The sequence below is a fragment of the Blastomyces dermatitidis genome (assembly GCF_000003525.1).
Source record: "Blastomyces dermatitidis ER-3 genomic scaffold supercont1.2, whole genome shotgun sequence".
Classification (NCBI taxonomy): domain Eukaryota; kingdom Fungi; phylum Ascomycota; class Eurotiomycetes; order Onygenales; family Ajellomycetaceae; genus Blastomyces; species Blastomyces dermatitidis.
Window position 1 is genome coordinate 5761918 of NW_025544775.1, and position 25235 is coordinate 5787152.

General features: G+C 46.4%; 11 protein-coding genes across 16 annotated transcripts in view; 4 read left to right on the forward strand and 7 right to left on the reverse strand.

The window, feature by feature from the left end:
- The window catches only part of BDCG_02057 (G1/S-specific cyclin Pcl5), a 4462-nt gene extending 4219 nt beyond the window's left edge, over positions 1 to 243 (forward strand). The window contains exon 4 of the mRNA XM_045417609.1: positions 93 to 243. Coding sequence (XP_045274371.1) covers positions 93 to 200 — 108 coding nt within the window. The 3' untranslated portion in view covers positions 201 to 243. The remainder of the gene's footprint in view (positions 1 to 92) is intronic.
- Positions 244 to 1160: 917 nt separating this feature from the next.
- Positions 1161 to 2740, forward strand: BDCG_02058 (uncharacterized protein). Its single transcript, XM_045417610.1, has one exon. It carries the CDS (start codon positions 1539 to 1541, stop codon positions 2493 to 2495), a length of 957 nt encoding a protein of 318 aa, XP_045274372.1. The 5' UTR covers positions 1161 to 1538; the 3' UTR covers positions 2496 to 2740.
- Positions 2719 to 5773, reverse strand: BDCG_02059 (uncharacterized protein; the record flags this gene model as incomplete). The annotated part of the gene is made up of 4 exons (XM_045417611.1): positions 2719 to 3568; positions 3694 to 4503; positions 4618 to 5244; positions 5313 to 5773. The coding sequence occupies 4 exons, from the start codon at positions 5771 to 5773 to the stop codon at positions 2719 to 2721; spliced, it is 2748 nt and encodes a 915-aa protein (XP_045274373.1).
- A 504-nt stretch (positions 5774 to 6277) lies between these two features.
- Positions 6278 to 6652, reverse strand: BDCG_02060 (uncharacterized protein; the record flags this gene model as incomplete). The annotated part of the gene is made up of 1 exon (XM_045417612.1): positions 6278 to 6652. The coding sequence occupies one exon, from the start codon at positions 6650 to 6652 to the stop codon at positions 6278 to 6280; it is 375 nt and encodes a 124-aa protein (XP_045274374.1).
- Positions 6653 to 7114: 462 nt separating this feature from the next.
- On the reverse strand, positions 7115 to 9125 carry BDCG_02061 (pre-rRNA-processing protein ipi1). Its single transcript, XM_045417613.1, has 3 exons — positions 8689 to 9125; positions 8549 to 8621; positions 7115 to 8433 (listed from the first exon to the last, which is right to left on the reverse strand). Exons 1-3 carry the CDS (start codon positions 8734 to 8736, stop codon positions 7523 to 7525), a joined length of 1032 nt encoding a protein of 343 aa, XP_045274375.1. The 5' UTR covers positions 8737 to 9125; the 3' UTR covers positions 7115 to 7522.
- Positions 9126 to 9182: 57 nt separating this feature from the next.
- Positions 9183 to 11877, forward strand: BDCG_02062. 3 transcript variants are annotated; one of them, XM_045417615.1, is made up of 3 exons: positions 9183 to 9402; positions 9473 to 10393; positions 10458 to 11877. In XM_045417615.1, the coding sequence occupies exons 1-2, from the start codon at positions 9394 to 9396 to the stop codon at positions 10199 to 10201; spliced, it is 738 nt and encodes a 245-aa protein (XP_045279898.1). In that variant the 5' UTR covers positions 9183 to 9393; the 3' UTR covers positions 10202 to 10393; positions 10458 to 11877. The 3 variants fall into 3 exon arrangements, with proteins under 3 accessions (XP_045279898.1, XP_045279899.1, XP_045274376.1); XM_045417616.1 differs by having other exon boundaries at positions 10464 to 11877; XM_045417614.1 differs by having other exon boundaries at positions 9473 to 11877.
- Positions 11024 to 11458, reverse strand: BDCG_02063 (uncharacterized protein; the record flags this gene model as incomplete). Its single annotated transcript, XM_045417617.1, has 3 exons — positions 11024 to 11061; positions 11085 to 11234; positions 11392 to 11458. The coding sequence occupies 3 exons, from the start codon at positions 11456 to 11458 to the stop codon at positions 11024 to 11026; spliced, it is 255 nt and encodes an 84-aa protein (XP_045274377.1).
- A 161-nt stretch (positions 11878 to 12038) lies between the features above and the next one.
- On the reverse strand, positions 12039 to 14017 carry BDCG_02064 (tubulin gamma chain; the record flags this gene model as incomplete). Its single annotated transcript, XM_045417618.1, has 8 exons — positions 12039 to 12707; positions 12759 to 12845; positions 12907 to 13110; positions 13170 to 13352; positions 13444 to 13497; positions 13587 to 13699; positions 13879 to 13919; positions 14010 to 14017. The coding sequence occupies 8 exons, from the start codon at positions 14015 to 14017 to the stop codon at positions 12039 to 12041; spliced, it is 1359 nt and encodes a 452-aa protein (XP_045274378.1).
- Positions 14018 to 14626: 609 nt separating this feature from the next.
- Positions 14627 to 18356, reverse strand: BDCG_16500 (uncharacterized protein; the record flags this gene model as incomplete). Its single annotated transcript, XM_045425725.1, has 9 exons — positions 14627 to 14773; positions 14847 to 15132; positions 15234 to 15384; positions 15467 to 15612; positions 15705 to 16073; positions 16255 to 16621; positions 16985 to 17057; positions 17289 to 17731; positions 17822 to 18356. 9 exons carry the CDS (start codon positions 18354 to 18356, stop codon positions 14627 to 14629), a joined length of 2517 nt encoding a protein of 838 aa, XP_045279900.1.
- Positions 18357 to 18960: 604 nt separating this feature from the next.
- BDCG_02067 lies at positions 18961 to 20555 on the reverse strand (the record flags this gene model as incomplete). Of its 4 annotated transcripts, none has more annotated exons than XM_045417622.1 (2): positions 18961 to 19361; positions 19445 to 20555. In XM_045417622.1, 2 exons carry the CDS (start codon positions 20553 to 20555, stop codon positions 18961 to 18963), a joined length of 1512 nt encoding a protein of 503 aa, XP_045279901.1. The 4 variants fall into 4 exon arrangements, with proteins under 4 accessions (XP_045279901.1, XP_045274379.1, XP_045279902.1 ...); XM_045417620.1 differs by having other exon boundaries at positions 18961 to 19385; XM_045417621.1 differs by having other exon boundaries at positions 19436 to 20555.
- A 786-nt stretch (positions 20556 to 21341) lies between these two features.
- On the forward strand, positions 21342 to 25056 carry BDCG_02068 (uncharacterized protein). Its single transcript, XM_045417623.1, has 3 exons — positions 21342 to 22386; positions 22530 to 23281; positions 23390 to 25056. The coding sequence occupies exons 1-3, from the start codon at positions 21770 to 21772 to the stop codon at positions 23647 to 23649; spliced, it is 1629 nt and encodes a 542-aa protein (XP_045274380.1). The 5' UTR covers positions 21342 to 21769; the 3' UTR covers positions 23650 to 25056.
- Positions 25057 to 25235: the final 179 nt, after the last annotated feature.

Consider the following 25235-nt stretch of genomic DNA (forward strand, 5'->3'; position numbering starts at 1 on the left):
TTCTGCCGCTGCCCCGTAGTAATAGTAATGCGGGGAGTAGTAGTAGTGGTAGTGGCGGCGGCGGCGGCGGCGGTGGTGGTGGTGGTATCAAGCGCGCATGCTGTGCGAAGGAGGCGGCGAGGTTTTTGTGGGGTGTTGGGAGTGGTCCTGGGGTTGGGGTTGGAGTTGTGGGGGGTGAGGGTGGGGAGATTGTGGATTGAGTGGTTTTTTTTATGGGGTAGGGGGAGAAGAGGAAGGAAGATAGGAGGGAAGGGAGTGAGGGGTGGGATGGATGATGGATGTGGTTATTGTGGGGTTTTTTTTTTTTTTGTAGTTTGTAGTTTTGTAGCAAGTAGGGGATGGTTGTTGTTTAGTTTTTAGTTGTAAATCCAATACAAATTATTTAAATCCCGACTCAGTGGGTTTTTTTTTTTTTTCTTTTCCTTTTCTCCAGTAAGATTATCCAGTATTCAGAAGTGAAACGATAATAGTAATAAAAATAAAAATTTGATATGTCAAATAGTCAAACATGATTTGTCATGTCAGTGTTGTTAATGAATGAATAGATAGATAGATAGATAGAACAGAAGTAACTAATCTTTCCCCCATCCTCTCTATCATAACTAAAAAAGTCCTAAAGTTCTACTTTTCTCTCTGTACTGTAACTACTGTATTGTTTTCCTTTTGCTTTTGCTCTTCATCATGAAGCATTGTAATGTAGCTGACATGTTATTGGGGGTTTGGAAGGGAATGGAGATAACTAGTTAATGGATTGATTATTCGTTTGGCTAACTAGTTAGTTAGTTAGTTAATACTCTGCGGAGTAACCTACCTACCTACCATATACGACTATTTTTAACCGGAGGAGGGAGGAGGGCATATGGCTGGTTGGTTGGTTACGGTTTTTGGGCGTTTCAAACTCCGCTCTGCTCTGCTTTATTATATTATAATATGTATTAGCTTGCTGCGGAATTCGCGGGGGTTGCTGTCACTTCGAGGTGTTGTGTTTTTTTTTTTTTTTTTTTTTTTTTTTTTTTTTTTTTTTGTGTTTTTTGCATGGAGTATTTCTGATTGGTTCTTTGTAGCGCCCCTGTAAGGAGCTGAGAAGATGATAGGGATATAACCACCATATGGCCTGATGCCAAGCCTGAATTATTTTTGGGAAGAACAGTTATCCGAACCTTATTTTTACACGACGCTTATTCATTGGCTGCAATAGCCGACCATATCTTATCTGATCAATCTTATCGACTCATCCCCCCGTTCCACCCCCGCAACTTCCCAGTTCCCACCCAAGCAAGCAAGTCAAGTTTTGATTCTTTGATTGTTGATAGATCGCTGTGATCACATGGTCTTTGTAAAACATTATAGCTAGAGAAGCTCTGCTTTTCTTTGAACAGTGGAGCCGTCACTCAACATTCAGAGTCTGCGTTTGGATCCGCGTGACTTCCCCGCTCTTTGCATTAAGTCTTCAAGGGTGCACGCTCTGGCTGTTCAAGGGCAAAAAGTAGTCATCGCCATCAATATACGAAAAAAACACACCGATCTACGAACTAACCATGTGGTCGTTGAGCATCTTCGCTCTCGCCGAGCTCCTCCTCTTCTCCTCCCTCGTCGCAGCACTTCCGCCATACATGCGGTTCACCTCCATGGACAGAGCAGCACAAGTCCCAATCACCCCCAACGAGAAAGCAGAGCTTCCAAACTTTCAAGAAACAACAGCGAATTTCCCACATCCAGCCGACCTCGATGACTTCGATGACCTCGACGACGACGACGACGACGATGATGACCCCATCCACAAGCCGGAATATACCTTCCCGAGCTGGGACACGACCCACCTCCACGCCCGTCGTCTCCTTGCCCTTTCAACCACCGGTGTCCTATCAACCGTCTACCCAACTAGCTCATCCGTGCACAAGACGTCGCTGGAAGGAGTCCCCATCGGCCTCCCAGATTACATTGCGGATTGCGCAAACGACCCATCGAGCGAACTGACCGATCTGCTCGGGCCCGGAAACCCGCTGATCCTCGCGTTGAATATCGGCACCACGTTCCGCAATACGAAGGCTGGCTCCAATATTTCTCTATCTATCGACTGGTGGCATCATCGGCAGGCTCAGGCTGCCGGGGAAAATGGTGTCTTTGGTGGCGGTGGTGGCGGTGGTGGCGGTGGTGTTGGGCATGATGCTCTTCGAACCAGGGCTGAGCTGCCCCGTTTGTCGCTCCTGGGCTCCCTTGTTCCACTGAAGAATCTGCCGGATAACACTCGCATAGCTGCTGAGAAGTGTTTCCTTGCTGCCCACCCTGACGCTGAGTGGTGGTTACCAGGCCACGATGACACTGCGCATAGTGGCTATTGGGCGAAGTTGGTTGTGGAAGAGGCGTTCTGGGTTGGTGGGTTCGGTGACAGGGCTAGGATTGGGTGGTTGGTTCCTGATATCTGGAGGTCGGTGAGGCGGGATGGGGTGAATGGAAAACAAGGGTGGAGTGATGTTAGATTGCCTGGGGAGTAAATGGGGGAATGGCTATATTTTTAGTCGATCTGCCAGAACTGGCTCTAGGGCATTGTCGATCTTTTGGGAAACGAGACAAACAATTCGGATAAATAGTTTACTGATGTATTAGATAACTACAGAATAACCGTTGAGGTAGTCCACTGAGACAACTGTCGTGTTCCCGAAACGCCAGATGCCCATACAAATAGACATATACCAAAAATGAGGCCGTTTAAATAATTCAATTCATATCATGTTCGCTATCATCTCCCGACTCGTAGTCATTATTAACTTTACCCCCAGTACCATCTGTATCGTCTTCGCTGGACTCACCCTCGCGCGTGCGATGGGATAAGTGAGCGCTTTCCTCGCCGCTACTGCCATCAGAGTGTGAGTATTCGGCGGATGCTGCACGGCTAATAGAAGCAGGAGACTCATAAATTCCAGGTGAAGATGGTAGCAGCAAGATTGGCGAGGGATCAGATACTATGATTTTGGGATCGGGTGGGGGGGTTTGTACCAGTTGTCGGCCACGAAGATTAGTATTGTTAGTTGGAGCAGCGTAGCGGTAATCTTGGCCGTCGTGGAGGTGGGTTGGCCGCTGTCTGCTTTCCTCACGCTCTCTGATTGGCTTATCAGATCCCGTTTGTGTATTATTGCTCGTGGCCCAGGAACGATCGGGTGGGGCTGGAGTGTACCCATGTGAGGGCGCTGGGTATTCATCATCAGAGTCGACAGGAGCGGGGTCAGGAGCAGGAGCAGGAGCACGAGCAAAATCTACCTTTGCTTTGCTGGGGTTTGTTGGGACGATAGGTGGCTGCCGGGGGGGAAGCTCGTTGCCCTGATATGTTGTCAACCGGTTCAATGTCGACAAAACGAGGGAAGTTTCGTCTGAGGCTTTTGCCTCCTGCCTTTGCTTCTGCTTCTCCAGGTTCTTCTTTAAGATTCGTTCATGAGCATCGTTGTACAGGAGCCGCACTTGTCGCCGGGATGGTGTTGAATCCCGCCTTCGGGAACGAACATAGCTACGGCCACTCTCCCATGCGTCGTCATTGTGCGCATTCTTGTCGTCCGCAAAGCGACCAGTGTTCCTGATCCGTCGCCACTCTGACTCATGTGGAAAAGCTGGTGGTTCCCTCTCGTAGAAGCGTTCACCTATGCTCTTTCCCGTAGGAGGCTTGCGGAGCTCGTCCTTAATCGAGGTTGTTGTTCAAACATATCCTCTGTCCTCGATCTCGGATGGATCTCAGACGATCTTCTATATAGCTCAGCGTGGTCAGTAAACCTGTCGCGAGGTCTCATTTCATCGTTCCTTTGCCGTTCTATCCTTCGTCTATTGCCATAAAGAAAAGAGTCGTCGCTATCGCTTAGGTCATCCTGAAACACGATCCTATGTCGTGATTTTGAACTGCGATGCCCTCTTTGAGGTAAATGACTGTCTCTGGCTGGAGGAATATCAGAGCTCTCCGAACCATGTTTCCGGTTCTCGGGCAAGTGGTCCTTGGCTCGACTTTCAGCACTTCGATAAGGTGGGACAGGTAGAAGTTCTTTGTCAGGTTCGTCTATTGGCGGCACTGAAACTTCTTCATCTTCATCTCGACCTGGCACTTGCACTAGTCCGTCAGAACTCGACTGTCCCATATTTTTCCGCGTCGCAAGGACTCGCAGTCCAACATCTTCTTCATTTCGGGCAAATATGCCTGTTCTGATGACCCTTTTGATTGGCTCTAAGTGCAAGACCGTCCATTTCTCCTGGTCCGTCAGAGGTTTGTTCTTTTCGTGATAGAAATTCTGGAATGTAGTACGGTGGTTGGCAGGGAGCCGTGAATACTGGTTCCAAAACTGTTGGGAGTCCTGTTTGCTCCAATTTTCCGAGGGATTTTCTTTGAACTCGCACCACAAACCGGAGCTTGATTCAAAAACCCACGATTCGAACAAGACGGAGTCGTCCCAAGCACCTGAAATTAGAGCAGAGGGTGGTGAACCACTAGCATATGGAACGCGTTTGCTACGTTTCCACAACATCCTAAAAAGGGTAATTAATTAGAATAATAAGTTCAAAAAGTAGGAATAGAAAAAAGGGTTAGTATATAAATAAAGTATGTAAATTAACGTATAAAATGAATAGTTGAGATCTTACCAGCGAGGTTTTCGGTTTGACTTATTGCTCCCAAGCTTGCTATTGCTAGTAGGGTTCCGGTCTGATGAATGATCAATAGTCGTTAAATCATGCCCCAGTGTACGCAAGGCGATCACAGACTGGGTATCGTCGTTGACGTCAACATGTATATTGTCCAGAATTGATTTCATTTGGGTTGATGAGAAGTTGAGCCGCTCTAGTTCGACGCGCAGAGCCTCTTTGGTGGCTGAATTCCGAGATTCTCGTTCCGCTATCTGTTGTTTAAGGGCTTCCTTGTATTTTGCAACACCTAGAGTTTCAATTGCTTTGCGCTCTTTCTCCTCAGCTTCCCTCTTTGCGTCTTCCCGCACACGGAGCAGAGCGAGTTGCTCTTCTTGTCTTTTTCTTTCCCACGCAATTGCTTGCTCCTCCTTGAAATCCATAAATTCGGTTAGTATCCGCTCATCTTCAACATCCTCAGTGGATGAAGCCATTGATGCACCACGATATGGAGACTCTCGGTCGCCTTTGCGGTCGGCTTTAATTGCCCTTTGTCTGGCTTTGCTGGCCTTCATCGCTGCCCACTTGCGCGTTTTCTCCACGTTTACGATTTCTGCACAATAAAACATCTTGTCGGCCTCGGTAGATCTGTACAAGGTTAGCAGGCGTCTATCTCTCTATGCAAAATTGTGAATTAAGTGAAGGCGAATGCTTACGCTGAAATAGCCATCACCGAAGTAAAAAGTAGAGTTAGATCTGATTTTATTCTCTGTAGCTCTGCCCTTGGAACCTCAAGTCTAAACTTGATAAACGGCCATTTAAATTTCGTAAAATAAGATATATCGATTTCCTCTTTCTGCACCAGAGTGTGCGAAGGCGTATATCCTCCTTTGGCTAAAATCGTGCGCAACTCCCTAAGTACCTGTGCGCATTCATCAGAAGCCCGGACCGCACTCTGGATACCCTCTGAGCTGAGTGCGTTTGTTATAGGGTTCGTCTCGACAAGTTTCCCGATATCAAGTAGCCGTTCGCTAGTTGTCCTTATTTCATTCCCAACGCGCCTAATACGGCTCGATGCGTCCTTAACTTCCTCGATGTATTCGATTAAAACTTTCGCTAAGGCAAACCCGACTTGAGCAACGGTGATAATGGCAGACACTCCTTCAATGCCCGCCATGGCACCAGGAGCGGAAGACCAACACGTCTTCTGGAGGCTAGGGAAGCTCTGCCAATACTGTTATTGGGTGCAAAACGAAAGGGCTTAAATATTTGCCATGGCCGCCCGTTTCTCCAAATATCCAAGGAGAAAAATGAAGTAGAACCTCAGTTTACGCTGGCGACTGGCATATTCGTGGCGCCCACCAGCATTCCCTGTGATAGTGTCGCAAGGCTCGAGGGGGGAATCAGCCTCGCGATCTGCACTATAATTAGCCCAACGCTAGACCCCCTTTGAAGGCTGAGGTGCGAGCGCTGAAGAATTAATCGCTTGGGAAACATGATTACTGTCACGAAGCAATGGTATCTATACGGATTCCATGTGCGAAAATTGAGAAAAGATGTTGACGGGCCAAGAAGGTTGTGCTTAACACGACTTGATTAATGTTCAATGGTGTTACAATATTTGCTGAATCTCACCCGTCGTCGCGAAAAGCTGATGGCGGTTTTAACATTTCTCGACTAATCACAACAGAACCCCTGCCATCCCCAACTCCCGCATCGCCTGTGCCGTCCACTCCTGACATCTTCGAATTGGCTCGTCTGGATACAGCCTCCGCGGCCCATCAAATTGCTTCTTCGGTGGTTGAATGCCCAAACAGATGTCCTTAAACGGTTTCTCGTAATTTCCCTGCACAGTACCAAGGAGTGTTTTACTATGGAAAGAGGGTTGTTGCTCAGGTGGTTCGCCTGGCTTGTCTTCGAAGATCATGCCATTCTGTATATTGCCAGTAACTTGGTAAACATGGCCGGAGCCGGTGGTAGGGTTTGTTTCCACAAAAAGCGCATGGTGGTCTCGTGGCATGCCTGTGGACTTGATGAGGTAGACGTTGTAAGGCATTTGGAGTTGATTAGTGGTCGTGATTCGAGAATGCGTTGCCCTCTTTTGAAATGCTATAAAGGTAAATTCACCGTTCGTCGTGCTTGATAGCAAGAATCTTTAGGATAATTCGAAGTTGGATCGTTGCAACCAATCCGTCCAACATACGGGCTCACGTGATAAAGAAGCACAACCTTGGAAGGCATCCCTTTTATTCTCCTATTTCAGTCAAAGACTATGCGGAAGACCCTCGCATCTTAGTCTGAGAGCAGAATTTATTTCCAATCATTCATCTGATTCTCCTTACTGAGATGCAGATCTCAGTCTTTACTAATTATATAATTTTGTATGTACATCATTGATCAGAGAAAATTCTTCACTACTCTACTATTAATTTAAGATCTATCTTTGATATCTCTAAACTAGACTGCTCCGAGAAAATTATCAAAATATGATTAAATCTGATTAAATCTGAATAAAGATGAAGACAATCTTTATATACTAGAACTTAATATCATTCTGTTTATTAATTATATATATATAGTGAAAATCATTTTCTTCTAATCTATTGATTAGCTCTCTGCAGTCAAGAGCTGGCCTCATATTGTGAATGTAATCAATAGATCATAGTAAAACCATCTTGTGATGAAGAGAGGATTCAAATCTGCAATCCTGGTGTCTCAGAAAGGTCATCCATCCCCCATAGCCAGTTCCTACTTACCATGGGCCTTCCATGGACAGCACCTTTACTACTACACTATCCACCCCACCCATTCATTCGGGTGAAAGGCTGCCCTTTAGCCCATAACATATAACCACGTAAGGTTGACGATTTGGGTCACAATAGTCTGAGCATTTCCGGCTAGACTTTTATAAGTACGAGCAAATATGTCAAGACTCGGAATTGAGTGCTATAGCTTCTTTCAGAACCTTCCTGACGCTTGCTGATGCACGCCCAACGTCTCCGCCTTCTTGCCTTGCTAGACTTACTCCACGTTCAACAGCGGGTAGGAATCTTTCAGAGAAAACCCTGAACCTATCTTCCCTGGTTTCATACATCTCGCCCTCCTCATTTTTTGGCTGCCCGAATAAATTGAGGTAGGCAAACGGGGCAGACTTGGTCGGCAAAATATGATGGCTTGTCTGAGTAAGTGGGAAGTTCCACTCCTTGTCCTCAATTAAATCACTCTCATCAAGCTCAGGATGCTCCTCGGTAGCGCCGATACCTGATCTTAAAAATTCCGCCAAAGTTTGCAGTGTTCGAACCATAGGTTTGCCATCACTACCGGCTTTTCCAAATGAGGCTCTATTCGACGACCACTTTGCTGATTCTTTCGTATGCCACCCTAAAATAGACAGGAAGCAATTGAGTGTTTTTATCCACCCACCGGGTGAAGAGACCACCTCATGCCCTGCAGTAGTTACCAACCATGAAATGATTTCCACAGAAGATAGTCGTATATCAGCAGCGAGGTGCGTCATGCCCGCGCGGACGTAGGGCAGTAGTTGGGAGACATGTCCCTCCATATCTGGCGCAGGGAGCGATTTTAGAAGCTTAAGAAGCTGATTACGGACCGCATTGCTACCGTCCAGAATCAAGGAAACAAGGGACGGTAATATGACACTGACTGGCTGGGGTAAGGGGGAATTGATCGGACGCGAAACAATGGCTGTCGTCAAGTAGGAAAGCGAGTCCTTGCGCTGGGAATCCGATTTCGAATTTAAAAGAGACAAATAGTGAGTGAACTGTGACGATGCCGATCGTGCTGATGTTGTAAGGGATTGTTGGTTTAGAACGATAGCTGTAAAATCTTAATTAATAACGTTACAATGAAGAGAAGATGTATGTTTACATATGCAGGGGGTGAAAACTCCAGAGGACCATATTTCACCCTGTAAGAGTTGGAGCAAAATTACCTTGGGACCGGAAGCTGGTGTCTGTAAAATTTGAAGGCTTCGGCTTAGTTTTCCCAACTTTCAGTTTCGTTTTCTATTTGGATACAAGTTAGCAATCCTGTACGGTGCATAGGCTAATTTGATATATGGAGTTTTAATACCTGGAAGTCCTTTTTCTTTTCATTCTTTTTTTTCTGGCTGGAACCCATAGTGAGGTTCTGGCGATATGATGCTTATTTTAGGCTATAATCAATCATAAATCCCTCCCCGCATCCGCCAAAAGATAAGATGGCAAACAGCTTTATTCTCGTGAAAACTGCTTGAAATACTGCAAAATGTAAGAGTAGAGACAAATATCATCCAAGGCAGGCTAAGATCTTCAAATGTTTGAAAGTCATTGAATCAATTCACTGTTCACAATGAAGCAGTCACAAGCGCTAGTGATTTAAGTAGCGTGTTTTCCTCGTTAACAACTGTGGTGGATTTATTTTCGGCTCAAGAAATTTTGAATTTGATATTGGAGGCTGAGATAGCCAAAGAGGTAAAAGTTAGCTAGCTACTAAGTTATATCTCGGTTCCTCGGCAAAATGTAAGTCCGGTCTGCTAGTTAACTCCGTTGTCGCAGCCATTTGCTTAGATCTCCGCAAAACAACTCCGCAAAACATCGCATTTCGTGCATCTGGAATCTCTTACATTTATTTACCTGTTAAACCTCACCTATATTAGTATATTAAGATAATTTAAAGAAATTTAAAAAGCATCTCTCCCGCTCAAAATCGACTTCTTACTTGTTTTGTTCATTCGTTGCCGGACCTCACCCTTCAACCTAACATATCAACACCCCTCCCTCCGTCGGAATAGTCCAGATGGCAGCAGTGAGTAACTGTCTCAAACCAACCAATTAAAACGAATTATATCGAACTAACAAAAAGCCAATGTATACAGCCCCCTCAACTTTCCCGACAGTTTTCTGCCCATCTATCAAACCTCACATCCCGCCCCGGTGTCCAATCTACCCTCATCTTATCACGGAAAGATGGATCTATAATACGCACAACTGGTCTCCTTGCCACACGCTCGAACCCCTCCCCCACGCGTCAAACCCCAACTCCAACACCGGCGTCCATATCCGATCCCATTCCTCCCGCCGCCTCCCCAACTCCAGACCAGCAAGCAACATATCCAGACCCGACAAACACGAGCATAGACGATAGAGGAGCGAATACCGCTCAACAGCAAGCACAAGAACAACAACCACCAGCCGCTCCGTATGAGCCCAGCCAAGCAGAAACATTAGCCGCACACATATTTGCATTTGTATCCTCTGCTTCGTCTCTGAGCACGTCATTATCGAAGCCACCGCCATCATCAACATCAAATGGCGGAAACAGCGGCGGTAGCAGTAATGAGTCGGATTATGGTGGATCTGGCATGACTGGTGGGGCCGCTGCGGCGACTAGCAACGGTCATGCAAGGAATGATAGCGCGGATAGCGAGGGACATGAGCGTGAAGAGGATGACGAGCTGAAACTGCTCCGGTTGCGGACGAAAATTCATGAGATTATAATTATTCCGGATCGGAAGTTTTTGCTATGTGTTGTGCATGATCTTTCTACTGCTACTGGGGGCTCTGCTGCTGGTGGTGGGAGCAAGGGAGGGGGGTTTAGTAGGTAAGAACCATTTCATGGGTGGGTGGAAGGGGGATGGATCTGGATTTGGGGAGGTTGGGATATGGGATATGATATGGATGAGATATCGCAAGGGGCAAATCTATCTTTTTTCTTCCTGACAGGCAGCGAGGCGCGAGACATAATGACACAGTTTTGTTTTGAACTTTTGATACCCCGGTTGGCAAACCCTTTGAAGGTATGAATTACATGTATCCAGCGTCACCCTTTACATGATATACAATTTAATATAAATGGGAAAGATCCAGCATTCACCTATTGGCTTCACCTCTCCTAGTTAAGGTCACGTACTAAGACTAGGTTATGTGAGACCGTACTCTTCGGCACTGGTTTCTAGGGGATAGACTTGGCGGATATGCCGAACGGGGAGATGATACCTAGATATTTATGCATAGGGGAGAGAAAATGTGGTTCAACGTGGTCAAAGTTGCGAACGTATAATCATACATTCATGATAATCTCCGGAAGCACGCATTTCATCCTCGCTCTAACTCATTTAGCAGGCAAATAAGGACACCTTCCCACAGCTGACATTCTGAAACCTGTATCTCGTGTGGACTATGAGCATTACAAAGACCAGACTTCTCCCATGTTCCTTTCGAAAGATCGAATACTTGCAGCAACGTTAAACAGTAAGGAGTACGCCAGCGAGCACGCGGCTCTCATGACAACGACACACAAAGACGCTCCCCTGCCTCCTAGATATGAAACATCCTACGCCTACCCCTCGCGTAATCCTTCGTAAGGTTCTTGGGCGCAATTATTTCTTATTGCCTACGTCGCGAAACAAAACAAGAAGCAGAACCCGTCAGCAGCTCGTCCCCATTAGCAGAAGTCCATCCAGGACTTTACAAAATATTGAGACTTACCACCCCCGTCAAGTGTTTCCGAGGCGGTTTCCGATGCCTTGGACGCTGCATCCTTGGCTGACTCTGAAGCTGATCCGGCACTCTGTTTTGCGGTCTCAACGCCCTGCTGCACCGACTCGGAAAGCTTCTGGGCAGTAGTCTTAGAGTCTCCTGTATTTAAGACAGGTACTGTTAATCTATGTCTGTAGCTCTGAGAGGAGGATGTTTTGATTTGTGAACGGAGCTGCTTGTCTACGACCTAGGTAAAACTGGGTATGAAGCGGGGCGGAAGAGCTGGGCGGGGGAGCTGGGAGTGTATTTGACGCACCTGGTTGGGTGGCTCCCTTCATCTTATCATCAATATCGCCGGAGCCCTGAGATCCTGGGTCTGCCATGGTGTGTTGGCTGAGATAGTTTTGTGACCGTGTGGCGGTGATCCGCTCGGGAGATATGTATTAAGTATTTATTATGGATGTTACTATTGGAGTATACGATGGTGGTGGGAAAAGGAGCAGTAGGTAGTTGCGTTGTAAGAAACATGGGGAGTGGGAAATCTTGGGATGCTCCAGGGTTCATCTCTAGTTAATAAATAAGACAAGTGACGGTACAGTTATGTCATCCCGCCCGCACCTTCAGCAGTCAGCGGGTGCGCGACACGGGTACCCATCCCAATCATTATCATTACCCCTGATACATGACTATCAACGCGAGGCCTGATCCAATTCGCTATGCATCTCTTGCTTGTATAGTCGAATATTGCTGGAGGGTTGAAGTGTGAAACTGAACATTCTGTTTAAAAAAGAGTAGGAAAGAGATACACATAACAGTTACGGTTAAACCAGTAATTGCGTACCAAATACGCCTAGGAAAATTACCAAATAGCTCCCAAACCCAACGCTAGGCAAAGAAATAAAATTCAAGGTAGGAAGAAGAAAGAATAGAAGGAAAGCGAAATAGCCACTTAGTAGGGTTGAATTAGCTTTCCTCTATATCCGCCCCACCACCTGCATAATCAGGTCTTTCTGCAGATTCATACTCCGCAATGAGATCCATAACCACAGCCCTAGCCTCATCAAACTCCCCCAGTCCATCCGCAAAGGGGGCTTCCTTCTTATATTGCTCCAAGAACGCATTTCGCTTCCGCAGCCGATCATACTGGCTAACAATTCTCTTGAAGAGGGTTGCCACAGAGGTGTGATTTGCTAGCATTAGCCCGCTCACCCTATGCGTGTTTGGCAGATACGGAGAACGTTTGGGAACAGCTACGTGGATGCTAGCCGGGCCCCACGGGATGAATGTGGCTAGGCGACGTTCACGGATCCTGAGAATCGATTTATCAACATCCGTTTGAGCTGCTTCACCCTGGATGATATTGAATATGCTGATATAGCAGCTGGATTTGCTGGGTGTGATTGACACCATGCGGTTTTTTGGTTGGAGGAGTCGACGCATGACATCTAGTACGGTTGTCTTTCGGATTGTCTTTGCTTGCTCGACATTATCCCCAGTAAAGGGTGTGTATGACGTGATAAGGAATCGGGTTCGAGGGTCTGGTATGAGATTCGCCAGGATGCTGACGAGGTCGTTATGCATGTATCCGGGGTATCGAAGGGTGGTGGTGGATGCAGACATAACAGTAGAAACCTACAGAGTATCAGTAATCGTGCAAAGGACGCTGTCTTGATCAATACTCACCAATTGATTGGTTTGTTGAAATGAAGGCTCTTGAACATGTAATCTATCCGCAGCGATTCGTGAGAGGGCACCATTGTCCACGACAACCTAATTAAGAAGATAAGTGAGTGGCTCTGAAAATACAAGTAGCTAACTCTCCTTCACATACCACTGAATCAGCATTCTGTGTCAATCTTCTCATGGCCAACAGGCTATTATAGGGATTGACTACGACATCAGCCGCCTGGGTGTCAGGAAACACGGAGTAGGTCTGGATTAATTTTTTGGGGAATCGATCGTTCATTCGTTCAAGAATATAACTCCCCAATCCGGATCCGGTTCCACCTGCGATGGAATGAAGCAACATAAATCCCTATACTGATTGTTAGAGACCCAAACCTCTTGGCAGTAACAACTTTATAACCGACGGACCTCTAACGAATCGCTGCCATCTGCCTCACGATCTATCATATCGAACACTTCTTCTTGCACAATTTCACCGGCTGCATATCCGGCAGCCCAGTTATTGCCAGCACCGATCCCTTGTCTACCAATGAAGAAGTTCTCGGGATTGTAGATGTTGCGATATGCGCCGGTTTGGATGGTATTGAGAACCTAAATTTCGCATAGGACCAAATCATTAGCGAAAATGCCTTGCATGACCCCTATATAAAGGTCACCGTCAGTTTCTTAGGGTAGATCATACTCTTGGTTCTAGGTCAAGCAATATTGCTCGAGGAATGTATCGTGTATCGTCGCTCTATAGTCCACAGACGCTCAATTATTAGCACTGCATAACCCTTCCAAATTCGAATTCAATCCACATTCCGCATGCGTGAGGTAACTAACCTGGTAGAAAAAGACATCTTTCCGATCTCCCCCCTCAGTCGCAAATTCTGCCAAATTCCCATCTTTGTTTATTCCGTGTTCGAGGCACAGCTGCTGCCAGAACTGACTGCCAACTAAAGCGACAAACCATCAGTTTCCATTTCAAATGCTCGCGCCATTTATCCTAGCCAATTGAAGAGTGTTCTAGCTGTGCAGCTTAACATCGCACCGGGAATGATTGCAGAGGGCTTGGTGTGTGGGATAGGCTCCGGGCTGTGAATTTTGTTCGCTCTTGATGGTCCGACGTACGTACCATTGTTACCGCACTGGCCGGCCTGGATTGTTATTATCTCTCTAGAAGCGGACAGGAATTAGTAAATTTAACAAAGGAAAGATACGATAGAATATATGACACGCACGGCCATGAGCTGGGGTTTAATATACCTTGGCATCTTGTCGACTTTGCTCGAAGCTGGTGCTTGATTTCGAGAACGCGTCGTCGCGTGGTGGAGGGAAAGGTTGGCGGGGATATTTTACATTGGTCCCGCCGTTGTCATATATTTGTGACTACACCTGATATTGAAATATTTGAATACCAACGGGCAAACGCAGCCACCACTGGCTCTAATTAAACATGCTAATTACTTCTGGCATCGATGATTATGGAGGGTTTATCGATAAGTATTATACTATTCTCGTCAAGCTGACTATCAATGACCTAATTCACATTGCTTGACCAGTTGTTCCACCCCCGCAACAACTCCGTCAACAATTATAACCTTTTCTCCCTGCAACGGACCAAGCGCTCTTATGCATCCTTGTCCGACAGCTCTGTCCATGCCTGCCATGCCAGCGCAACCGACATATGGCTGCTACTTGTTTCCCAGCTCTGTTAATTAACCGCTCAGTCGCTTCGACCATTCTTGTCTCGGCCTCTTCTGCTGGCGTAGTATGAAATCCAATTCTAGGAAGGTCATCAACCAATTCAATTTTCGCCGCCGTTCTAGATATTTTATGAACTCTATATATGTACGCACATCTACATGTACAATGCGGGATAATCAACTAGCTTTTATCCTCGACTTTTTCTTCCTTTTTACCCGCATGTCACTAAGACATGGTGCAAAGAACACTCTCCCTGTTATCACCTCTCGAATAGTCCCTGCGGAGACGATAATCCACAAAATCAACACGCAGAGCGTCAGGATCTGCCAACAGCAAGTTAGCGGACTCAGGAATGTTTGTCTGAATGACAAATTTGAACAAGAGGATAATACATACAGTGCTGACGACCTTGAAAAATTGAGATGGCATCTCTACCGCCATCAGGATGGTGCAATTAGCGTAAACACCCAATGGGAAGATCGAAGCCCACCATCCCATTGTAAAAGGGATTCTTTTGCACTTGGCAATAGAAATGATCGCAGAGAGCATCCACATGAACCCGAACCCCCAGAGCATCAATGCAAACATAAATCCAACCGCATAGAACACGCCACCAGCAGCGGGATCAAGGGTTTTATTTAGCGGGAAAAATTTCCGCGCGCCTACGCCGAGCTTTAGGATGCTGGGACTAGATCAGCTTTCAAAATGCCACAACCGTGACTCAAGCGGAAGAACCATCAAGTAGTTTCACCACACGCAAAGGGGACTTGGGGAAACGCTTACACAAAACCCCCTTGGCCCATTGGGCCAAGTGGGATACAAGTACTGACGATCACGGACTTTGGTGGCAGCTTGTGTAGTGCCAATCTCTCGAAATATACCGCGAGGATTATCATGGAGAATAACATCCCCAGGCCCCAGAGAAGGTACGAAGCTGAAAGTGGGGGAAATATCAGTATCTCAGATCCAATATATCCCTTATCTCAATATCGCGGATGTGCGCGAAATGTACGAACCTATGATTGTCCACAGACTAAGCTGTGGTGTTGGTAGATTTTCTGCCACAATTGCCCCAGTAGATGCTGCAACGATTGTACTGACGACGGGCAACAGCCATGCCGCCGTCATCGAGGGTAGATCCGACTGCCTTCCAGATGCCATTCTGCCCGCGGTTCAATTAGATTACAGTAATTTCCAAAACAACTCAGATCAGGAAGGAGAAGGAGGAGAAGTAGGAGAGAAAGTTATACTTACAACATAAACGGGAAACCGACAGCACATACAACGGAAATGACTGAGTCAACTATCCAAAGCGCCCAGGCGACTATCTGTACCCAACTTCCCCACGCAGGCGAACAAACCAGGGCAATCATCGACACGACGGTGGAAAACCCCATCGGAAATGTCCCGATGAAAAGTGACTGAACCGGATGCTGGAGCATGACGCGCCAGATCCCGGGCCAGAGGGCATATCGCAAGATCGAGATGGCTAGGAAAATCGTGAACAGAACTGTATTGAGCCCGAATATGCCAACGGATATCCAGTAGAGCCATGTTCCGTTGTATGGGAGATTGAAGAGGAGGATGGAGACAATGCCCGTCCCCATGTTTACGGTGAACCATCTGTATATAGTAGGTCATGAGAGATTAGCAAAAGTTTTGCTTTCCTGTGGCAAGAATGAGATGTCAAGAACAAGATCCCCCCCCCCTCCATCTTTCAGAGTGAAAACGAAACTGGGACGACGAGGTATGTAGGGAAAAACGAAGCTTGAATAGGCATATAGCTCAGGTGGGCTCAACATACGAAGGCGTAAAATTCCGCACTATCTTCCTCCACCCGCGATCATTTTTTGCCAGTTCTTCATACTCCTCTCCATCGGCTAGCTGGCTCTCCGGGTCTCTCCCGCTATCTTCCCCACTCCCTTCACACCTTTTGTCCACATTACCCTCTGGGGCTATGCTATCGCCACTTTCCACACCCGTATCTTCCTGGGAGGTGTGAGATGAATCGGCTGTTCCCGACGGGCAAGCTTGATCGCAATACGTGGGCATTTGGGTGTTCTTCTTCGTCTTCTCCTGCGTCTTCAGCTGTTGCTTTTCTGCGTCTACCGTCTTATTTGTTCGCGACGAAAGGAACGAAAAGTCACGGCCGGAATCGCATCCCAACCTACCTACAAAAGAGGTGAAAAACGTGATTTGCGAGGGGGATTGAGGATATCTAGTTATATATGTACAGAGTATAGATATAAATATATGGAAACATTAGCTGCGACTGGCCTGGGTGCCAGGAATTGATGCATTCGAATTCTCCATCCAAAAAAATGGAATGCAATAATAGATTGCACAGGCTGCAAGTTGAATGGATATTGATTAGTTACAAGTACAGATATGCACACCCAGAGAAAAATCGTTCAATTTAGATCGACAGACCACGGTTAGGTTCGTCAAAGAGACTTCCGTGGCAAAAATGATGGGTGAGATTGGCTGATGTTACGTCATCGGCTGAGAGGGTATCGGCCGAGGGGAATCCACACCTCGAAATTGCGCATTTTTCATGCATCGTTCGTCACACTTCCCACGAGACCGCATGCAGGAAGTGTGGTGTGTCTATATATCTCGAAAGCAACGTAATTTCCGGAGATCGCACGACATATTAAAATCCGTATGTATGTATGAGCTATACGTATAAAAAGAAGTTGTATAAACTTCTTTTCTCTTTCTTCTCTTTTCTCTTATATCTACACACCCTCCCAAAGGCTACCTATATTAAGCCTTTGGCCCGAACAATGCTTCCACCGTATTATACGTATATTTCAGATCCAAATGCCAATAATTTACCGCCGTCGCCTTTGCAACCAACCACGCCTCATCCAGTGCCTTCACTACCTCTTCAGGCAACGGGCCCTTCTCAATATCCGCCAAGTTCGCCTGCAACTGCTCGAAGCTGCTCACGCCAACGATAATCCCATCGCGCGACGATGGGTCTGTTCCAATATTCAACGCAGAGTGGTGATGCACCCAGCGAAGCGCGGTCTCGATAAGCGTTAAATTATGTTTCTGCACAACGGGCTCGATGATGCGCAGCGCGTCGAAGTTAGCGTCTCTGAAGTATCGTTTGCGGTAATTGGCGCCTAAGGATCGATCCGCAAAGCGGCCGGTGGCTGGTATCTCGGCGGATTTGTATTTACCGGATAACAGGCCGCCGGCTAACGGGTTGTAAATTACCACGTCGATACCGTAGCGTCTGCAGGCGGGGATTAGCTCTGTTTCAATCGAGCGGGCTGGAAGGCGTTGAAGGAGTGGTAGCAGTTAGCGGGGTTTATTTTCCTGCTGTGTGCCTTAGGACGTGATTGAAGGCGTCGACAACTCACTGATGGTATTATACATGGCCTGATAGATCGTTGGCCTCACCCAACCGCGCTCATTGCACATAGTGACAATCTCGGCAACTTCGAAGGCAGTATAATTGCTCAATCCAAGTTGCACAAATTTCCTTTCCTTATGCAGCTCGTTGACAGCTTCTAACGTCTCCGCAAAGGGGACGGATCTATCCGCCGCATGTAGGTAAAAAATATCTACACAATCCGTCTGCAGCTCCTTCAGCGACTCATCGAGCTTCTCTTTCACTACATTGGCGTGGTGGTAGCCTGGTTGGGAAGGGTACCATTTGGTTGCGAGGGTGAGACCCCGTTCCTTCCAGCCTGCCCGCGCCGTAAAGGCTTCCTGTTTCCCGTCAACATAAATGCGCGCGGTGTCAGTTTCGTTATAGCCTTGCTGCTGGAAATAGTCAAGACATTTTTTGTATTCGTCCAGGGAAGTTATGCGTGAGCCCGCGTCACGATCGGGACCAAAGGTCATTAAACCGAGAATGACGCGAGGTTTGACATTCTGCGCGACGAGAGGCATACTGAGAAGCGGAAATGAGGTTTCTAACTGTTGGGTGGTGGAGGAATCGGTTTGTGATTAGCCGATGGACATTCAGTGGAGTTACTAGATTTCCGAACGGATAAGTTTGGCCGATTTGCAGCAACGATTCCAATTTATAAGATTCAGTTTCACCAATTCGCGCAGTTGTTGCATTGATAATATTTTTAGGCGCCAATATGCGGGGTATTGGTGGTCTCATATACTCCGTACGGAGTACACCAGGGCTTTGCACGGTTAGCTTATGACGCGGGCCAAAGTCAATCTGGAGATTGGGGCAGGAAATTAAACTTTGCCGCGGATGAGCGCCAAGCAAAACTGGCGTTTTCTCCACAGAGAGCCCAGGCTTAAATTGAAGTGAATAATAAAACGAAACTTGAACAGCAATGTGCCAAGTGTCCCACTGACGTAGAGCTCGTTAAAGCTGATATTTAGCGCTCCAAGGGTCCATTACTGCAAATCGAAGTTTTGAGTAGGTCCCGAGCGCGTTAAGAGCCAAGCTCCAATAGATCGCTTGAAGAAAGCTACAGGGTATTTAGAAACATGCTAAAATACATGCTATCTGCATTGTAAGATAGTGGAGGATTCATCCTCTGTCTTTACTGAAAATTTTCCGTTTCTTGAAATTGCTGTGCTTCATGGTTCCGAGCGCTACAGCAGGGTTGTGTTCTCTTTCTGTTTGACGTCCCACATTGTCGGTTTTACTCAACCGTGCACTTCGCAACGGATTGGTGTGCATGATTTGGGATCTAGGCATCGTGGAAACCCCTTCTGCCCGGGGTTTATTGACTGGGGGTTTGCACGAGCTCGCAGGCTGCTGCTGATCATGCGACATTCTCTTCACTTTGGTTGTTCTTGATAGGTTAGAGGGACCTGAAGTTTGCTGCATATTCCTCCGCGTAGACCGTTGGGTTGTTGTGGGGTTTGGTAAGTGTGAAGAATCGGACTGGCTTCCATCACGCGATGTCGAAGTGTTTGGATTTCCTGCTGCGGAAGCGGATTGGACAGTATCTGTGTCAATTTAGTTTTGAAAGGTATCTACTTTAGCTAGGAAACCTTACTTGTCTTACAGTGCTTTGATGAGAAGTTGCCAGTGACTCTAGCTTCCTTTACAAGTTTTCTTTTCCCGTGGGCATTCATCTGGTCCCCTATCTGATTGGAAGCTTCCGGAAGCATCGCATCTTTCTTCTCATTCATTTGGCTTCTTTGTGTCGCTGGGTTATGCAGAGTGTTATTAGGATGGACATCTCTCTCTCCAATGTGGACAGGTGGTATTGAAGCAGGTGGCCAGGTTTGCTCCATATATTGTGAAATCTCTGGAGTTATAGGCTCTGGTGACGGCAGGGGGAAGGCACTAGTTGGCATTGTTGTGACAGACCTTGTCTGTCGTTTTGCTAGACAGCCGGGATTTTCAAGATATCGCCTTTCGGTCTCCCAGAATTCAGGGGACTGAATTTTCTTCAAGACCGCCATAGGGTCGAGCCTGGGAAGATCGTGCAATTTACACTTTTCTAGCAACAGTCGCGCGGAATTTTTGGACGTAGCTTTAAGACTTTCTAAGCTGTGGTAGCCCTGGCCAGATTCAATTACAACATGTGAAAGCCTTGCCTCCCTCGCCTTGGCAGCAATCTGTGTCGCCATATATCTGTGGTAATTCAAGTCATCGACTTCTAGAAGGCAGGCGATCCCCAGCGTACACTGATGCGGTTCATGCGTAGTCAAAGTTGTTGAAAATGGACACAGCTTCTCTGGGCCGCGCGAGATCGGTGCATTGGAAGGTGGGCACGGAGATGGGGTTCGCTTGTATGGTCTGGGGTCACCAAATTCTTTTGTAATCGTTTTGCTCCTATATTCTTCGCCCGTAGTACCCCAAGGTGTAGTTGAAGACGAGGGTTCATATATTCCTCGGTTTGCCAGTCGTTTAGTCAGCTTTGTTAGATTTCTTTTTGTTAAAGGAGCCAACTCTGAAGCGTGCTCACAGCTAGCCTTCCAGTAGTAGGAGTCATTATGGCGACGGAGGGAATTGGAAGATCGGCCAGCGTGATCGGGCAAAACGACTTCTGCGAATCTCAGAGGTTGACCGTTGGTGGTGCGCGAGTTGAAGGGACATAATCCATTTCCGTGTGTTCTGGAATGTAGTATCGCTGGCGTAGACGGCCACAGGCGAGTCCGAATCGCCATTAATCCCTCGCAGTGGTGACTCCATCGCCAACAACGGGTTGATCGAAGAACACGGTGAGTGTCAGCACGTTTGCAGTAACCGTGCCAAGTGCGCCCCAGCTTAACCGTAATATCACCGCAACCATAATATTTTAATTTTTATGAAAAACATGAATATCTTCAACATTATTGTAGATATGAGCTTCAGATGAAAATAGAAGTATATGTATCATATTCTAAGTATATTATAATATTCTTTTCTAAATAAAAATAAGTGATTCTCTCATACTTGAAATCTGCTATGCTAAATTTGTTCCAATTTTCATTCTAGATATATTTTTATTTAGAATATTGTAATATACTTATTAGAATATGATACATATACTTCTATTATAATAGAGGACTCATATCTATTATGATGTTGAAGATATTCATGTTTTTCTATAAGTACCTTTTGTATGATGAACTCATACAAAAGGTACCTTTACGGTTGCGGTGATATTACGGTTACGCTGGGGCGCACTCACTAGAGAGAGTGAGTGCGCTTGGCACGGTTAGTTGCATATAAGAGCGCTAACACCAGCATCAGTGGTAAAAATGTTATTAGCTGCATCCTGTCCACCGGCGTCATGGAGGGTTTGCAGCTGAATCTACCATCAGTATCTGAGGAATGAGAAATTGTCCTGCTGGTTCGGACAAGGTTTAGCACACAAGCCTTGGTGTGCTAATTATTGTGGAGCTAGTCTGCATTAGGAAATAGTGATTCTATAGGCAGACTGTAATTTAGAGGGATTCTGCGGCGCCAAGTCTAGTACGCACGGCCTTCCTATATAGGCATAGATGCAACGATTCGGCGCTGCTGTGGCATAGGCCTTGTAAATATTATTGTATTCATCTAATTGGGTAATCCATCACTGTTGGACTGGCCGTGACCGTGTCTGGGACCAGGACCAAAATACTTTGATAGTCTCATTACCAAATTGGTTGATCCCATTATTAGTTAGTTACACAGTACGGAGTACGGAGTACAGTCCAGCCACTTCCCCCTTTCAGATCGTCCCGGTGCAATTTCCTCATTATTGGCGCCACCACAGCACCCGTGCCTGATTGCGACGTTGATTGTTTTCCAGATCCCCAGCTTCTAACACGAAGCTAACCTCAGAGCTTTCCCAGGCCCCTGCCAGTGGTGGACCAGCTTTCCAACAGGCCTTAATATTCCAGAGGGATCCGCATGGATGCCTTTGCCAACGCCTCCGAAGTCCAAACGGGCCGAAGCTATTGATGACTCCGGTATTGATCCCGATTCCGAACGTCCTCTTCTACACTCCCGACGCTCGTCTGGACTTAGCCAGACCTCGAGGACCTCGCAGCGACAGGGCGTCCCCTGTCGTCCCTCTGACAACAACTGCCTCAATGGCTTAAACTCGAAGAGTTCCTCCAAGCAAAGACCTTCCGTAAGATTCTCGCGTCAACACCACGACAAGGGTGAATCCACGGACGAGTCTGACGAGGACGAAACAATGACCACCAATCGGCCTCCCTCGAACCGGATAGGGGATCGCCGGTCCAAGTCACAGGTGCCCTTGTTGAGGAAGGATGAGGAACGGGGCCGGCGGCTGAGCAGTCCAGTTTCTGCTGATGGCAATGAGGTGACTCGGCCTAGTTATATGACGAGGAGGAGGTCGGCATTGAGAAGTAGAACTCCTGAGTATGACCCTCAAAATGCTACACGGAGGAAATACTATATCGCCTCATTCTTCCTCGTGGTGAGCTTGGTGAGTTTTGTCGTCCAGACGGAAACGGCTGTTTATATTCAGCATAACTTAGGATGGGAGAAACCGTACTGCATGCTGTGAGTCTTCAGTTATTATTTGAGCACAAAGGGACAATATGATTTGGAATACTAAAGGTGTTTCCAATATATTTATTCCGCCTTGAATCTTCCTCATCATAAATTCTAATCTTTTTCCATTCATCCTTATCTTTGCCGTATAGTTATTTAACCCATGGATCTTGGATTTTCCTTTGGCCTATGCAATTGCTGTTACTCCGAATCCAGAAACGTAAACTTTCATGGGATGCATTTTGGAGACGGCATGTCTATCTTCTCCGGACCACGGCGCAGATGGTCGAATCCCGTAATCTTCACCTCACCACCCGAGACCTCCATCACTCACCAATCCCTTACATACTCCGAACCACTGCACTGATTACAACCGCGCTGACTGTTGCCGGTGGTTCATGGTACGTCGCCGTCAACTTAACGACCGCGAGCGATCTGACGGCAATTTACAATTGTTCTGCCTTTTTTGCCTACGCCTTTTCCATTCCACTCCTTAATGACAAACTACGATTCGACAAAGTATTTTCTGTCGTCGTTGCCATCATTGGTGTGCTTGTTGTTGCCTATGGGCCTTCTAGCCCTCCTCCGGAAAATGGAGGTGATGCAGCCCAAGATGCAAAGGATGCGTCGAGCAGAGCTCTGGGCAACATCATCATCGGTGTGGGTAGTATTCTTTACGGTTTATATGAGGTCTTGTATAAGAGAATGGCTTGTCCTCCGGAAGGCACAAGCACGGGGCGTGGTGTGACATTCGCAAATACTTTTGCAAGTCTGATCGGGGCCTTCACGTTATTTGTCCTCTGGATACCCTTGCCGGTTTTCCACATTCTTGGTATTGAGACGTTCGAGTTGCCGCGCGGCCAAGCGGCAAGTCTTCTACTCATATCCGTGATTGCAAATGCTAGTATGTTTAATCTTTCTCCATCTTCGCTGACGAACCCAGCAATTGGGGCATTTCGCACACATGTTGCTAGTCTTTTACTCAGCTAACTCACTAAAACCCCCGACACAGCATTCTCCGGCTCCTTCCTTGTCCTTATCTCCCTAACCTCCCCCGTGTTATCCTCAGTCGCCGCCCTCCTCACAATCTTCCTGGTCGCCATCGTCGACTGGAAGTTAACGGGTATACCCCTCAGCTCCGCCTCGATATACGGGGGCATCCTTATCATCATTGCCTTCTTGCTCCTTAGCTGGAGTACATATCGTGAGTTAGACGAAGATAGACGGAAACGATCAGCCGACAATAGACCGGATTCTGAAAGTGATGTGTAATTTAATTTAAAAGCAATTCGCACATCACACACCACCAGAGCCTAAGATGAGAAGTTGTATGTACAATGCATTGCAGGTGAAATTGAGGAATGTTTGATCGATATGAAAGCATACACATACCCTTATGCGATTCCCCATGTGTCAGATGGGGAAATCTGGTACGCATGAGTCACACTGCAGATTTATCAAAATACTATGAGAATCTGCCTTGTCCTTTTCGTCTTCTTTTATTGTCCCCTTACGCCCATTTATATATTCTGATTAGTTCATGACCTCCCTCATTTTCCCTGCTCCTCTTCTTTTCCCTTTTTATTTCCTCATTTCATATCGAACCCCCTTTTTATGTGACATGACATAAAGGAAGATTTTTAACAAGGAAGAAAAAAACCCAACATATTTTAACATTGTTACTGGGCGGCTATATTCACTCACATTCGTATATCATGTTCATTTCTCAACCCTTTTTCCCACCACAGGATCTAGATAAATTTTCTTTTCTTGGGTATTTTAACTTTTTCTTTCTTTTCCAGTATCACTCCTTTTTTTCATTCTCATTTCCTTGATCTCGTCAACTTTGTATTTTATATATATTTAGGTACCTTGACTACATAGCGTATAACATGCAAGGACAAGAACGATCAAGCCTTTCGCCCTCATAGCGGCGTTGCTACGCCGCACACCTTCACACCTGGGACTGTGTGTGGAAACTCCCGAGCGTCATTAACTCCCTCCCACACAAACCCCATACGCGTATTTTTTTCTTCCGTTGGCCTTTTTTTCTTTCTTAATCTTCCTCCATCCTCCCACCCCCCCTTTTTTGGCATAAACTGATTCACAAAAACCCTTGCAGAAATATCCCCTGACGCTCAGATTTTCTGCGCTATGTATTAAATTGCTTTCCATGGTCGTTGGCTATTTATTACCTTACCCTCTTTCTCCTCCCTTTTTCGTTTGTGGGGTGATAGTCCACATGTTTTTATCATGTAAGTAAGGAATTTTTGCCGTTGAATTACTTTATTTTAGGACTTATTTTATCCGCCGGGTTTTCTTTTTTCTTTATATATATATATATACACTCACTTGCCTCTAGTCCGACGGTTCTATGTACATACCCTTTGTTTCCGCCCGTGCTACCCTTCTTTCTTTCATTTTTTGAAATGTACACGCACATGTACGTACATCGTTACCGCGAGAATAGGGTGAAATCACACTTGGTTCTCTCTTGTGGAATTTGATATACTTTGGATCACCCGAGGAGGGAAGGGGTGTGCTGAGGGAGGGTTGTTGAATTTGTTTGGTGATAGATCTTTAGATATAGATGGGTGGATGGCGTGGTTCGCTGTTTTAGATATATGTATGTATGAAAGATATATTCGTAGGGAGCATACGTCGTTAACTAATTTAGAGCCATTTCATCTGCATTGCGTTTCTACTTCATTTTAGTTTTGGTGTGTAGTATATTAAGTGTTACAGGGGGAGAGCGGACCTCTGCGAGGTCCCTGTGGATGCATTCGTTCCTTGTTTTGAAGATACGAAGTGTAGCTTAACTAATAACCTATATCGTACGCTACAAGCAGCTCTCGGAA